We start from the raw sequence: 15,296 nt of genomic DNA, 5'->3' as shown, positions 1-15,296 counted from the left end.
TTGTTGTTAACAAGCTTATTTATTCGATTACTTTCAGAGAGCCTTGTAACTATTTGTTTGACTAGCCTTCATCCTCCATTCTTTTTTATTGACAAAGCCCTCATCCTCCATTAGATTTGATCCAAACAAAACTAACAAATAAAAATAAATGGTTAGGTTTGTCTTCCAAATAACCGACTGGCGCGTTTTAATACATATAATGTATACTTTTATATTTCTCTTACCTCCATGTTATTCCATTTTTTAAACTTATCATACAAAGGCATGTATTCTTTGTGACAAAATATTAGAGGTGCATTGGGAGTGAGGGCGCCTAAAACATTTCCCAAAAATTAGAAGAGAGAGAAAGTCCTAACTCATTTGGTTTTCCAATTGTGATGAAAAAAGAATCACATGAATTCTAATTTTTATATGTGTAAAGTGGTATCGGATGGTGGTGAAGGGTAATGAAGTACTAAGAAGCAAGATGTGAACGTCATTTTCAACACAACGAGATCACCGCTCATAAAGTCATTGATCAGATTATAATTTTTCCGAAAGTCATAACTACCCCGTCCAGACAGAAGTAGTCTAGACTCAATAAGAATTGGTCCCCCCCCCCCCCCCCCCCCAAACCCTTATCTCCCCGTCCAGACAGAAGTAGTCTAGACTCAATAAGAATTGGTCTCCCCCCCCCCCCCCCAAACCCTTATCTCAAAATTGACGTTGACGCATCGTTTATGAGAACTAATGAAATTGGTGGAAGCAGAAGTATCGTACATGATCACAATGCGGGATTCATTGCAGCGCGAACCTCCACTTTTTACGGGCAAGAAATGCAAAGGAAAGTGAAGCAATAGCTATATTTCGAAATATTCAATGGGCGACCAAGTGCAAAATACATCCACATTATTATTGAAAGTGATTAACTCAGCTATTATCAATCATCTGGTCCACGACCACACCACAATCCAATGAGAATCTCGAGGTCACCTCAGAAAAATCAAATCTCTCATGCCACAATTCCAAAGCATCAAATTCAGTCATGTTCATAGGATGAACAACGCCCAAACGGACTCTCTGCCCAAATGGGCTCGAAGCAATAACTGTACTAAATTTTTTAGTTCTATCCCCCAACTACTTTTAAAGGATTATTGTAATGACACTCTAGTTCTTTAATGTATGTCCTCTTTCAACAATTGGTTGAAAGTCAACAATTTTTAGTTCTTTAATAACAGAAAAAGTCAACAATTGGTTGTCCAAGTGGTCCAATGTGTTGACATAAACTCTAAAATTCTGGAGGACCCAAGTTCGATTTCCAGATGAGGTGGTTTCTATGGTTATTGAACTTGAGTTATTAAGGTATAAATAATGTTTTTGGACAAGAAACATTACCACATAAAATCAATCAAAGGTAAATATGTCAACTAGCAATAAATATTGACCCAGTTTATACAACAATTCACACATTATACTCACTCTCCATCCTCAAATATCTATTTACCTAGTTGCATAAATTCAATAACAATTCCCTTTGATAGCTGGTGTAGTACTGTATGTAGTGTATGTGCCCAACTTTTCTGGAAGAGTTAAATTCCATTCATGGTGTTTAGTACAAAACCTAACTCACCCTAAACTTTTTCTTATCTCCACACAAAAAACACTAAAGAAACATATATTGAATTGATCACCTTTAATTTGATTAAAATGAGTCAAATAAAACACACTACAATCTACTTAGGATAGAACCACACCACCATTTTCATTTGTATAATACAAAAGAGAGAGAGAGAGAGAGAGAGAGAGAGAGAGAGAGAGAGAGAGAGAGAGAGAGAGAGAGACATGTTGGTGTAGTATTTGATATTTTCTGCAACCGGGCCTTGTACAAGATGCAATATGACTTCACTAGGTGATTAGTGATGCTTTGGAGGTGGTGCGGCTGAGAGAGGAGCTATCGGCTTGGGGCACTGATAACACTTGGCGAAGAGCCCGAATGTGTCAACTTGTCTCACGAAATTCGTCACACTAGCCCATCCACCAAACCCAAAACCCACTACGAATACCCAAATTACAATGAATGTATTAATCACAAACATGGCCGTCCAGCTTGGGAGGAAGAATGGAGGTTTCTCAGCTGCATTCTGCAACAAAAAACAGAGCACGAAGACCATAGTGAGTTGGTTTTAACTAGTTGACTCACCGAGTAAACATGACGCAAAGAAGTCTGAGCCCAAGTATAGGCTTATGACGGACAATTTTATGGTCAATCGAATTTGACCTTCCAATAAAGAAATGAAAGAGGACAAGGAACCCAGACCCCGCCACCCATGATATTAGCTGGTAACTACAAAAAATAATCTACTATTTTAGCCAAAATTAAATCGGATTTGACCTTCCAAGTCCAAATAATGGGACCCCGGGCTTCAAACTTTATTAATAAATTCAAGATTTAACAACTCACATTTTGTGGGAAAAAACATAGACTTCAGTCACATGTTGATCAAGTAGATATAGAGAAACCAGCCCGATTCAGAATCGAACAGGATTCGTGGTTTGAGCGCAATTTGCCCCCCTAAAGATCTCAAAAAACTATTTTGGAAGCTCGTCGCTTTTGTGCAGTTATTCTGTGAATTGATCATCTTTAGGGAGCTACAATAAAATTAATCTGATATCTAGTACGTAAAAGTTGGTCATAAGAAATATCTCGGAAAGAGCTATTAACTATTTTCTCCACCTACCCATTTGGGAAAGGAAAATGATATTTCGCCCAAAAATCATGTCCGAGCGCTGGTGTGACATATCTGGGAGTAGAAAATGAGCATGCTATGTCTGGACCCGGACCAGGTTCAGATATGATTTGAGACAATTTTATGGTCAATGACAATTTTATGGTCAATGACAATTTTATGGCCAAAAATCATGTCCCAAGTGGATGAACATTATTATGTCTACCATCAAAGACAATTTTATGGTCAATGGAATCTTCATTTGGTTCTTAGATTGACGTCCACCCACTTATTAAATGGGTCGATTAGATATCACTACAAGAAATTTGGACGATTCGAAAGGAGCTCTAGGTTAGACTAATAATCCACTCAATGAGTAAGAGTGACTAAGGTAGTCCAAACTTAACTACAATCTCAAATCACTAAGATCTGATATAGAAAATAAACGTTACAACAATTCTTGAAGAAACTCAAATGACGTTCAATTAGATTTTCTTTTGTGGAGATAGATAGAAGTACCTGACGAGCAGATGCAGTACGATAAGTTAGCATATGAGCAAGAGCTGGGATGATGTAAACTGTGAAGCTAACCAACAAAGCACCCACGGCCGAGTTAATTGGACCAAAGAATGGGAAAATAATGGCCAAAAACCATATTGGTATCACCACGGGCAACCGAACTAGTGCTCTTAGACACATACTCTTAGTATCATGCATTCCTACCACCTTCTCCCATACAAAATATAACGGGGTGCAAGCAAATCCGAACGTAATGAACTACACCAAAAAATCGTTAATTAATAATTTTGTAAATTCAAAGAAAATGCAGGTGTAATATCGTCTAAAGAAAAAAGGGAACCTGATGAATGAGCATTAAAATAACGGCACCGTCACGCCAACCGTTCTTAGGTAGGAGAGAGAAGGCGTTAGAATGGTTGAGGAGTTGATCACCAAAAGCCCAATAAACAGCGGCAGATGATGGTAGTGTTAACGTGAAAACGTATAATGTTGCTAATAGGTAAATGTACTTGAATTTCTGTGGTTTCCACATAGCATGCATGATTTCTCTGTAAACAAACATGAAACGAGACGTAATTGAGAAATATCTAAACAACGGTAATGCAACCATCGAAAACCCCAGGCCAAATTGGAAAGAAACATTAATCAACAACCAAAATTTCCTCGTCATTCAGAAGACGAATGAAGAGAAAGTTGGCGAATCAATCTCTCGACAGTTGATGCTGCTAAAAGCACCCGCCAAACTGTTGTAGGCCCCCGGCCAAATCACAAGATGTCTCATGTGCAGTCCGAGTGCCTACAGCACTTTGAGTGGGAGCCTCTAGCCCCTCCGGATCCTTTTTCATATTTAAAACCAAATTATGTGATATAGAGGTTAACAAAACGCAGCATCTCATTGGGTGGGGATTTAAATGTCTCAAATCATGGGGTTTTCTTCACCCACGACAGTGTACGTAAACAAAAATACAACTTAAAGACAAGAATCCGGTTTTAGGGGGTGATTTGTCAGTTAAAATAAATAGTAAGTGTTTAGATTTCATGATTTGGTCTCCCCAAGAAACCAAAAACGGCAAGCAAAAGCTGGAAATGGAAACAGAGTAGAAACAAGAAAATAGAATTTTAGAGAGAGAGAGAGAGGCGTTCTGATGAGTGGGTAGAGAGAGAGAGAGATAGGCTTACACAGTAACAGCATGACCACCAAAAGTGTAAAGTATATTTGTAGCTCCTGTAAAATAAAGTACCATTTTTGTAGGAGCTGAATGTGTTACTCCTTCCACCTTCACAAACCCACCACCAAGTCAACACTAATACAAGTTATATAATCTAATACTAATGTCAAAACAAAATCATTAACCCAATCTCAAATGTTGTTTGTGACTTATAGAGTCGACTAGTACTAATTAAGGCCTCATTTAGATAAGCAGTTACTTCGATTTTCTTAGAGGTTGTGTCCGAGTGCTTTAAATGTGGCGGAGGCAAGTTGCGGCCGTCATGGGCCGATTGACATTCCGATTTAGGACTATTCTCACAATGAATTAGGGGTTAGTTAAATATTAAAGTTACTTCTACTACTACTACTACTACTAAACAAGATGAGTTCTCACTCTTGCATTATTTGTGGGTCTCACTAAACCTTTTGGATGAGGAGGGTGATCAAGATTATACTACAGCTCAATCAAAATACAACTGTACAGCTAGCTCAACTCATAACTGTAACACCAACTCTCATAAATGACTCATAAAAACTATGAAACCAAACCAAAACTAACCATAAATAAACCTTAAAAATTGAACTTCTTTAGTTTAGTTCTTACCCCATTCCCAAGTTTGGTGACTAAAACTCCTCTCATGAAACAATCACTCATAATTGACTAAACACAAACCACTTAATAATAGACTTTATTAACTCAACTACTAAGTACTAACATTGGTAAACCACACCCATATTAAAATATATACTCGGATAGTCGGATTGGGAAGTTTCCTACTAACAACAATACTACTTTTTTGAGGGTTATGTTCACCCACGTTAAAAATGGGTTAAACAAAGATTGAACTCCTCAAACAAAGAGAGAGAGAGAGAAAGAGAAAGAGAGAGAGAGAGAGATTTACCTGACCATGAAGGAGAGCAGCAATGGCCATGTACCAGGCCGTATAGGTAGTCATTCCAAGCCCTAAAAATGACCAAAGTCTGTAGTTGTGAAATGAAGGTACAAACACAGTAGTTGCACAACAAGCTCCAAATATATATGTCCATGTCCTCTTATCCAGATGATCATTTATGTAATATATATTACTGCTCTTCCCAAACAATCAAAAACCCAAGTTTCAGTTCTTAATCCACAAAATTTGATTCTCAAAAAAAAAAAAAACTCTGATTTTGAGCCCTTTTTTACCTTGCACAAGCTATGAGTTGAATAACAGAGCCAAATAAAAGAAAAGTACAGTTAAAAGCAAGTCCAATTGCTTTCCAATAAGGACCAAGTAATCCTTCTAACACTTCAAACCACTACAAATTCCAACAAACAAAGTAAGATTAGACTTGGGTCTTTGAGATCCTTCTCTCTCTCTCTCTCTCTCTCTCTCTCTCTCTCTCTCTCTAAAATGGGTTTTGTTTGATTGTTTCTCTCTCTCTCTCAAAAGTAGAGTTTGATTACCTGAATGACATGGTTTTTGAAGTTAACATTTTCCTTCTCTTTTCTACTTCGATATTCAACATATAGAACACTTATAAGATAAGCAGTCCAACTACCAATCAACCCATAAAAGATTTGAAGTATGATTCCTGATAGCATACCCAACTGAGAAAATGAATATGGAAGTGTTAATAGAACTTGGGCAACCTGTAAAAATGGCAGAAAATGAGAACTTGTTAGCTAAATCTTACTTCAAAATTGGATATTTTTTTAGGGTTTTATTATTATTTGGGGTGTGGGTTTTACTTGATTTGAAGCACAACTGAACCAGGCATCATAAACAGAGCCACCATGCCAGAGGAAGCTTTTAACATTAAACCCAGAATGTTCTTTTGATTGATCTTCTTCATGATGACTTCCATTTTCAGTTTCATTACAGTTTGCTACAACTATAGCTTCTTCTCCTTGCTTTTGAGGTAACATTTTTCTTTTGAGGGGATCAAATTCTGTTTAGATCTGAAAAAACAGAGAAAAATGAGTTAATAATACTAACAATGAACAAATTTAAGTAAAATCCAGTAAGCTAGATCTAACAAAAGAAACACTTTCTCCCTCTTTTAATCAAAAGGACAAGAAAGTAGAGAGAGAGAGAAAAGAAAAGATTTTTGGGTTTTTCTTACAAACCAGTAGCAAAAAAACAGAGGAAGAAATGTGAATCAAAGTAAACAAAAAAAAGGGTATATCACTTTCATTTAAAGGGATAATTGTTTCTTTGTTTGAAGTTAGAGAGAGAAAGACAGAAGGCCGTTGTATGGGACAAATGAGTTTACCTATTTCCCGGAAAACCGTCGAGAAAGAGATAGGTAGAGAGAGAGAGAGGGACTCTGCTTTATTTATCTCGTTTTCCCTGTTTTTTAGAGAGAGAGAGAGAGAGAGAGAGAGCACAATTAAGGATGGGTAGGTGCCATTGGAGGAGTTTTACAGCAAAAAGACAGAGACGTTAAAGAATCAACTACCTTTCAAGAACTGCAGATCTTTTAATGCCCTTTTCAAGAATCAAAAAAATCTTAGTTTTTGATTCTCAGCCGACTAATTGTGTTTCTCTAGCTCTGATATTCCTGCAAGAACGGCACTGCCGTAAAACAAGAAACTAGACAGAGAGAGAGGGACAGAGAGAGAGAACCCTTTTTTTTTCCTATTCTAGTGTAATTAATATACAGGTTCTGTTTTTTCGGCAGGTAAGAACAGAAGAAGTTAAAGAAGAAGAAGAAGAAGGGGGAAAAACTTATTTGTGTTAGATTCGATTCTGAAAATGGTTTTGTTTATATGGGTATTGGGGTAGTTCTTGAAAAAACACTTAAGATAGTAAGAGAGCGATATGCTCTCTCAAAAAAAAAAAAAAAAACTGCTTGGCGAGAGTGATATATAAAAGAATTTTTGAGGGAGAGGACCAAAATTAGCCCGGTAAATTAGCTTCCGCCCCAGCCCATGTCTAAATTGCGGGAGAGGTCCAAAATGTCAGATCCATCTGACAATTCCTGTTTCTAAGGGTTATTCCCTTCCCGTTTTGCCCCTGCCTGCTTCTCCCTTACCTGCCTTAATGGCCGATTGACATGGCAATTAATGAGCCGAAATTGTCAAATCCGGAGCATTAAATGAGGAGAAAATATCTCTAATTTTATTTCCTTCCCTCTCTAATCTGATTTCCTTCCCTTATCTCCCCGCCCAAATCTCTCCTTTATTTTCTTCTTTCTCTCTCTATCCTCTGTTCTCTCTCCTGTAATGGCGCCATTTTTTCATCCAAATTTTTGGGTTGAAATTTTCTGTCCCGCTCAAAATCTATCAACTGTTTCTAGCTCTATTTATAGACAGAAGCTCATCATCTTTTGAAAGACCAACTGTTACTGTTCTTCCACATCAGGTTAGTGATTGTAATGTTCATCATCTTCCTGGCTTGAAGGGAACTCTAGTGTTTTGCCTCACTCATCTTCTGCCATGAATACTCCTTAAACCCAAACAAAAACAAAAATAAAAAAAAAAAACAAAAACAAAAACAAAAGCATTTAAACTCATCTTCTAGCCTTGAATGGTATCATTTAATGTTATCATTTTAATGTTCTTAAATCTCATCTTTTAGCCTTCAATGTTATCATTTAATGTTTCTTTTGGTCCACTGCTCTTTAAAGACAAACAGTTAGACACTACATTTCATTCATATTTGTTTTGCTTGACTGTCCCTTTCATGTTTATGCCCTGAATACTCCTTAAACAAAAACAAAAACATTTAAACTCATCTACTTGCATTGAATGAAATAATTTCAAGATGATGGATGTACTTCCAACAGAGGTCACCAAAATGATGAATATTAGGATCCTTTGAACAACTCCTTCGAAACTAATGATTTACTGTAACACTAGTTCATTGCCCACCAATCAAGTACTTCAAGACACCACCCTTAATGAATCTGTATATTTACTAGTCAGTATACAGTTTCCTTTTTGTTTTATAGTTGATAGTACATTTTGTAGTTTCTACTTAGTTATATAGTGTTTGTTCTTGGTCAGTTTTCTGTACATGTTTATATACAGTGGCCAAGTTTACCGTACATTGTTCAGTTCCCGTTTTGCAATATGTCTGTACTTTCGTTTAGTTAACTTTTGCAGGTTGGATTGCATATCTCTAATCTTAACACGTCAACTTTGAATCGGTATATTTTCATTCCTTATACTTTCGTTTTTATTGTTCAACTATACCGTACATTTTCACGTTTCTTATCCGTTACCCCGTTCCCTCTTCGTTGGATAGTTTACAGAACATTCTAAAGTTCCCGACATTCTCTTATGCAGAATGAACAGAGAAGAAATGTCGTCCCAGTCAAATGAAGAGTCCATTCGTGAACCAGAACGTCAATTCTTCAGTCTCCACCCATCAAGTATCTCAAGATCACCACCCTTAATGCATCGGTATATTTTCATTCCTAATACTTTCGTTTTTATTGTTCAACTATACTGTACATTTTTACGTTTCTTATCCGTTAGCCCGTTCCCTCGTCTTTGGATAGTTTACGGAACATTCTAAAGTTCCCGACATTCTCTTATGCAGAATGAACAGAGAAGAAATGTCGTCCCAGTCTAATGAAGAGTCCATTCGTGAACCAGAACGTCAATTCTTCAGTCTCCACCCATCAAGTATCTCAAGATCACCACCCATAATGAATCGGTATATTTTCATTCCTTATACTTTCGTTTTTATTGTTCAACTGTAGTGTACATTTTTACGTTCCTTGTCCGTTAGTTAGTTCCCTCGTGTTTTGATAGTTTACAGAACATTCTAAAGTTCCCGACCTTCTCTTATGCAGAATGAGTAGAGAAGAAATGGCGTCCCAGTCAAATGAAGATTCCATTCGTGAATCAGATCGTGAATTCTGCAGTCCCTACCCATCAAGTACTTCAAGATCACCACCCTTAATGAATAGGTATATTTATTAGTCAGTATGTAATTCCAGTTGTGCTTTATAGTTGGTTGTACATGTTGTAGTTCCTACGTAGTTATACAAGGTGTGTTGTACTTGGTCAGTTTTCTGTACATGTGTCCTTCACCTCTGTACATGTTCCTTCACCTCTTCACCTTATTCCTGTAATTATTCAGGTTTGAACTTGAATTCTTCCCTTCGAATGCTTCAAATTTGTCAAGATCATCACCCTCAATGAGTACAGAAGCAATGAATCGGTACATTTTCATTCCTTATATTTTCAATTATATTGGTCAAGTATTTTGTACAAATTTAAGTTCCTGATCCGTTCGCCTGTTTCCTTGTCGTTTGATAGTTGACGGTACATTATTCAGTTCCCTATTCCTATATATCTATATATTTCTTTAACTTACGCAGGTTGGAATGTGGTTTTGTCATGCCTAATTCGTCAATTGTGCCTCGATCATACACTTCAATGATTCCACAAGAGTTGAATCGGTACGGTACTTGGTGTGTTATACCTTTTTTTGACTGGGAGTTGTAAAATGTCTGGTTCACAATTAAATGTAAGGTTAGTTTTTCCGTTCCTGGTTTTAAACTTTGTGTATTTTTGTAGGTCTCCCAGTGATTTCTTCTTACCCCCGCCTTCTAACCATGGTGATGGTTCCACTGCTCTTGTCAGAAGAGAACCTCTCCGGTCTGAGAGTTGGCCTGAAGTATTCACCCATGAGGGTCAAGAATTTCCTGGCGGTGTGATTGCATTTCGCCAGGCTCTCAGTCGATACTCAATCAAACACGGTTACAATTATGTGTTTGTGAAGAATGACCGCGATCGTGTCACCTGTGTTTGCAAAAGTACAAAATGCAAGTGGAAAATACACGCGGTTGCTCCTCTTAAGTCGAGATCTATGTTTATCCTGAAAGCCTACAACCCCGTTCACACCTGTGAAGACTTCATCACTGGTGTACGGAAACCTCGACTATCGACTGAAGCTGTTAGTTTATTGATTGCAGAAGACATTAGAGAAAACCCTACCAAGAGCACGAAGGATATTGTTAGTTCCTTCAAAAAAGATTATGGTATTAAACTGAGTTACTACTACTCATATCATGCTCGAAATGCGGCAATTTGTATAGGATTTGGTGATGAAGCTGATTCCTATGCAAAACTCTCCTGGTATGTTGATGCTCTGTCACGATCTAATCCTAACAGTCATATCGATCTGGAAGTTGATGAAGAGTCGCATCGTTTTGTAAGAATTTTCATTGCTCTTGGAGCATGCATAGAAGGTTACAAGCATTGTAGACCTCTGATATTTGTTGATGGTACGTTTGCTAAAACAAAGTATAATGGATGTATTCTTGCTGCAGTTGCGAAGAATGGAAACGACGGTAATTATTCTATTTCTCTTCAAACTGTTCCCTGTACATTGTATAATTGTCAGAAAACCATATAGTTATCTGTTCATTGGTTAGTTCCCGAGACATGCTTACATTTACAAGAAACAGTAATGTTTATACTCAATCATTGTGTTGTACGCAGGTTTTTTCATTCTTGCCTATGCTGTTGTTGATGTAGAAAACGATCACAACTGGCTCTGGTTTTTTGGGAACTTGAAGAATTGTATAGATATTGGTGAATCACTTACTTTTATGTCTGATAGGCATAACGGTATATTAAATGGTGTTCGGAATGTATTCCCATCGGCCAACCACTCCTACTGCGTGTGGCATTTGCGGAACAACTTGAATTTACGAGTTAGAAATGGTGCCAAGAAGTCAGATTATTTTCAGTCATTGATGTTCAAAGCGGCTCGTGCACTTACTGCCTCAGACTTTAGCAAATACACTGGGGAGATTTGTGTAATGGGTGGGGCTGGAGCTGAAGCTTTTTTGCACTCAGTCGACCCTGTTCATTGGGCAGATGCCTTCTTTCCAGGGAAAAGGTACGGTTTAATTTGCTCTTCCTTGTCTGAGTCCTTCAATTCCTGGATCCGAGACGAGAGAGTTATGCCAATAACAGTCATGCTCGATATGCTCCGAATGAAGATCATGAATATGATGAACGAGAGGCGAGTTGAGTCATCTAGTTGGTCTACCTTCTTATGCCCGAAGGTTGATAAAGAAATGCAACTGCGTTACAAAGTGGCTTGTAGTTGGACGTGCGTCCAGTCCGGAGAAGCTCAATACGAGGTATTGTCTATGCCCTCCCATTCAGTTGACTTGGCCCTACGGACGTGCACTTGTCGCAAGTGGCAAGTAGAAGGCATACCATGCGAGCATGCGATTCTGTGTATAAAAATGAACGGTGGTGATGCCTCTTCATTTTTTGATTCCAATTTCACTACCGAAGCCTATTGTAAGACGTACAGTCATCCCGTTAAGCCTGTACCTACGTTTGATGAGCCTAAATCGTATGACCCGGACACAATGATTCTTCCTCCTCTCACAAAGAGACGTCCTGGTAGACCTCGCACCACTCGAATCGAAAGTGCCGGGTATTTTCCCAAAAGACAGAGGGTTTGTGGCAGATGTAATCAACTGACGACCCACAATCGTGCATCTTGTAACGAACCAATATAGCGATGGGTTAGCACTTCTCTATCTGATTTTGTTTAGCACTTGTTCAAGTTCCCAGTATTTTGTTAGCACTTCCTTTGGAAATGTAACTTTCTTTTTGTTGTCTACTGTGTGTACGTAGAGTACATTTTGATGATTTGCAGTATATGTGTTTCTTTACAGTAAACTGTTTTGTTTACGAAACAGAACATTGTAAAACTTCAAGTAAATTATAAAACTGTCAGTACGTATTTTAATGCCTGTGTGTACATAACTGTATTTTGTAAGTTTATTGGAACAGAACATAAGATAACTGGAAGTAAATTTATGTAAACTATAGAACGGACAGTACATTATAGAACGGACAGTACATTAGATAACTGGAAGTACATTTATCTAATGCCTTGGAATGTATGTTGTATGTGTATTTGATAGTTTCTAACCATTGAGTACCTTTCACATCTTCTGTACTTTGGGCGAAATTGTACATAATGACTGAGTCTAAGTTGTACAAGTTTGTACCCCTTCAAAAAGTTCTGTTGTCCACCTCCAAACTGACTGTCAATTATAGAACGGACAGTACATTAGATAACTGTGGTAAATTATGTAATGCCTTCTACCTGTAATGTATGTTGTATGTGTATTTGATTGGAGTCTAATTTCATACAAATACACATACACCATTGAGTACCTTTCACATCTTGTGTCCTTTGGTCGAAATTGTACATAAAGATGGAGTCTAAGTTTTACAAGTTTTTACCCTTAAAAAAGTTTCGTTGTCCACCACTAAACGGACAGTACATTATAGAACGGACAGTACATTATATAACTGGTGGTAGATTTTGTAATGCCTTCCACCTGTAATGTATGTTGTATGTGTATTTGATTGTTTCTAACCATTTAGTACCTTTCACATCTTGTGTCCTTTGGTCGAAATTCTACATAATGATGGAGTCTAAGTTGTACAAGTTTTTACCCTTAAGAAAGTTTCGTTGTCCACCACTAAACGGACAGTACACTATAGAACGGACAATACATTAGATAACTGGCAGTAGATTATGTAAAGGCTTCTACCTGTAATGTATGTTGTATGTGTATTTGAACAGAAACATTGACAGTAAAGTATAAAACTGACAGTACATCGTCTAACTAAAATACCTTTGGTCGAAGTTAATAACATTTCCACAACATTTTTTCAGTACAACAGAAGTATTTTGAAGTAAAATACCTCTGGGATAATACAAAACAGAAGTATTTTTCAGTACAACATAAGTTAATAAACATTTCCACAACATTTTTTACAATTATAACCCCTCCTTTTACATCATCTTACTCCAAGCCTTTTGTGACTCCCTTAAAATTTTGTACGTCACCTCCGTTCTCATTCTTCTAGCTCTGTCGCTAAATTGTTCCGGCTGCGTGCAACTGTCTGGCATGCGAAAGTCTTGACTGTCTATGAATATTCTTTCCAGATGCAGCATTACGAAAAGACCGCAGTCCGGTCTGCAGGATAAAAACAAATTTTCATTATACCAAGTTGTAGCCATTAGAAGAAGTAAAGAAGAGAACAACTCAATGTCTAGAGTACGGTAAGTTATAAAACTGCCAGTGCATTATGTAATGTCTACTGCACAGTAAGTTATGCTTTGTGTGTTTTGGAACAAATCAATTTATAGTAAACTATAAAATTGACAGTGCATTCTGTAATGTCTAGTGTACAGTAAGGTATGCTTTGGGTGTTTTGGAACAAATCATATTATAGTAAACTCTAAAACTGACAGTAAACTATAAAACGGACATTATAAAACTGAAAGTGAATGGGACTTACTCTTTCCCTTGCTGTGGACATTCTTCTTCCCTTAAAAATGGGATCTTTTTCTTCAGTCGTTTTCGTCCGTAGTTCAATTCATTTAACACACCTGCAAGGACTATTGCAAACTCCCTTGCATTCTTGTTGCACGTTTGAGCGAGCTGTCGATCATTGATTAGTGAATTATAGTGTATCCAATCATTTTCATGGAACCTATACACCAGAAGCGTCCAGTGGTAACCATAGTATGCATCATTGGTGTATGGTGTGTTAATTGGAACACACAACACTGAGGTATGGCCTCTGATAAACTGCTCCTTAATTCTGGTCTGCAAATTTGCAGTTATTGTATCGGGGTGCCGTTTCTGGTTGATCAACGTCTGCAAATTACCAATAATACATTTTAAGAAATATTTGACAGTAACACAATACAAAAAGTTCGAAGCAATCTTACGTAGATCAAGGCTGACAAGAATATGATCTCTTTGCTTTTGTTATCTGGCCTGCTGTGGAGGTGGTCTGCAAACCAATCGATGATTTGAGAGTCGCACTCTCTATACATCATTAGATCATCTAACTCTTTTCCAGTTAGACGGTGTTCATTATCTTTCTTCCACACCTCCAGTCTGTACCGTACATTTCAAAATTTACAAGACATTCAATAATGTACGTGACACATTCAAATGTGTAATAAATTAAAATATTTACAAGAAACTTACTTTTTCCAGCCTTTCTGGCAGAACTCTAGCAGTAGAGGTCTTTCTTTCTGAAGCACATAAGGCCAAAGCCCACCTATTTTCCAGTTCCCTAAGCTCTCTTTGTCTTCTTTGTTCAAATTCATGGGTTCCACAACCACAATTTCCTTTCCCTTATCTGCCTTGAAAGTCGCTTTCCGCACACGTGGGTTTTGCTTCACCCTTCTTATAAGAGAGTTCTGAAGAGGCTTTGACCCTGATTCTCCTTTGCTTGCCACTCTCTTTGGAGGGGAAACAGTTTTCTTTAGCACTTCCTGGACTGACTCTTTGCCCATTTTGATTATATCTGCAAAATCAGAATTAGGTGGTGTCTGCAAAATATCTGAAGTATTATGTTTGCTGATCCCCTCTTCTGGTGGTGTCCAAACCACTATTTGTGTGCAGTCAATTCCCAGATCAAAGCTTGGTGGCGTAAGTTGGTTGTTGCTGATTGTACTGCCCTTCTCTTCACTTGCTACATCTTTTTAATACAATGTTAGAGATTAGGTTTGTTAAATATTTTATAATCACTATAATAACATAAACTTCATCTATTTGAAACAAAAATATGCGAATCTTACCTTTTAACAATTGATCTTTTTGTTGTAGTTTGAGTGTTTCCTCTCTTTTATGAATCCTCTGAAGCCAGGAGTCATCGTCGCTCGATAGATTAACGTCCCTGCCCCCAAGGTCATCTCTCTCATCCTCTCCGTCCTCTTTGTATTTCTCTGTTTTTATGTAATCGGGAATTAATATATGTCATTGTTATTCTCAAATTTACTGGTAAAAAAAAACTGAGGATGCATGGCAAAGTTCCCGATAAGTTTTCTCAATCCCGGTACCCGTTTAGTAACATTTAG

General features: G+C 37.5%; 2 protein-coding genes and 1 long non-coding RNA gene across 7 annotated transcripts; 2 read left to right on the top strand and 1 right to left on the bottom strand.

The window, feature by feature from the left end:
- Positions 1-1,643: 1,643 nt before the first annotated feature.
- Positions 1,644-7,215, bottom strand: LOC147568430 (auxin transporter-like protein 2). 5 transcript variants are annotated; one of them, XM_086654863.1, is made up of 10 exons: positions 6,877-7,215; positions 6,691-6,767; positions 6,167-6,376; positions 5,882-6,067; positions 5,621-5,733; positions 5,337-5,520; positions 4,404-4,501; positions 3,565-3,772; positions 3,225-3,482; positions 1,644-2,120 (listed from the first exon to the last, which is right to left on the bottom strand). In XM_086654863.1, exons 3-10 carry the CDS (start codon positions 6,341-6,343, stop codon positions 1,893-1,895), a joined length of 1,452 nt encoding a protein of 483 aa, XP_086510989.1. In that variant the 5' UTR covers positions 6,344-6,376; positions 6,691-6,767; positions 6,877-7,215; the 3' UTR covers positions 1,644-1,892. The 5 variants fall into 5 exon arrangements, with proteins under 5 accessions (XP_086510989.1, XP_086510988.1, XP_086510991.1 ...); XM_086654862.1 differs by having other exon boundaries at positions 6,691-7,215; XM_086654865.1 differs by lacking the exon at positions 6,691-6,767.
- Positions 7,216-9,265: 2,050 nt separating this feature from the next.
- Positions 9,266-9,833, top strand: LOC147568429 (uncharacterized). The gene is made up of 3 exons (XR_015238251.1): positions 9,266-9,336; positions 9,510-9,590; positions 9,751-9,833. It is a non-coding gene; the product is annotated as an uncharacterized LOC147568429 (long non-coding RNA).
- Positions 9,834-9,878: 45 nt separating this feature from the next.
- LOC147568428 (protein FAR1-RELATED SEQUENCE 4-like) lies at positions 9,879-11,916 on the top strand. Its single transcript, XM_086659747.1, has 3 exons — positions 9,879-9,904; positions 9,950-10,725; positions 10,877-11,916. The coding sequence occupies exons 1-3, from the start codon at positions 9,879-9,881 to the stop codon at positions 11,914-11,916; spliced, it is 1,842 nt and encodes a 613-aa protein (XP_086515873.1).
- Positions 11,917-15,296: the final 3,380 nt, after the last annotated feature.

The sequence above is a fragment of the Eschscholzia californica genome, unplaced genomic scaffold, assembly GCF_041429995.1.
Source record: "Eschscholzia californica isolate CP2 unplaced genomic scaffold, dmEscCali1.0.p SCAF_1, whole genome shotgun sequence".
Taxonomy (NCBI): Eukaryota; Viridiplantae; Streptophyta; class Magnoliopsida; order Ranunculales; family Papaveraceae; genus Eschscholzia; species Eschscholzia californica.
Note: the sequence above shows the minus strand (reverse complement) of the source record. Positions and strands in the feature narration are given on the sequence as shown.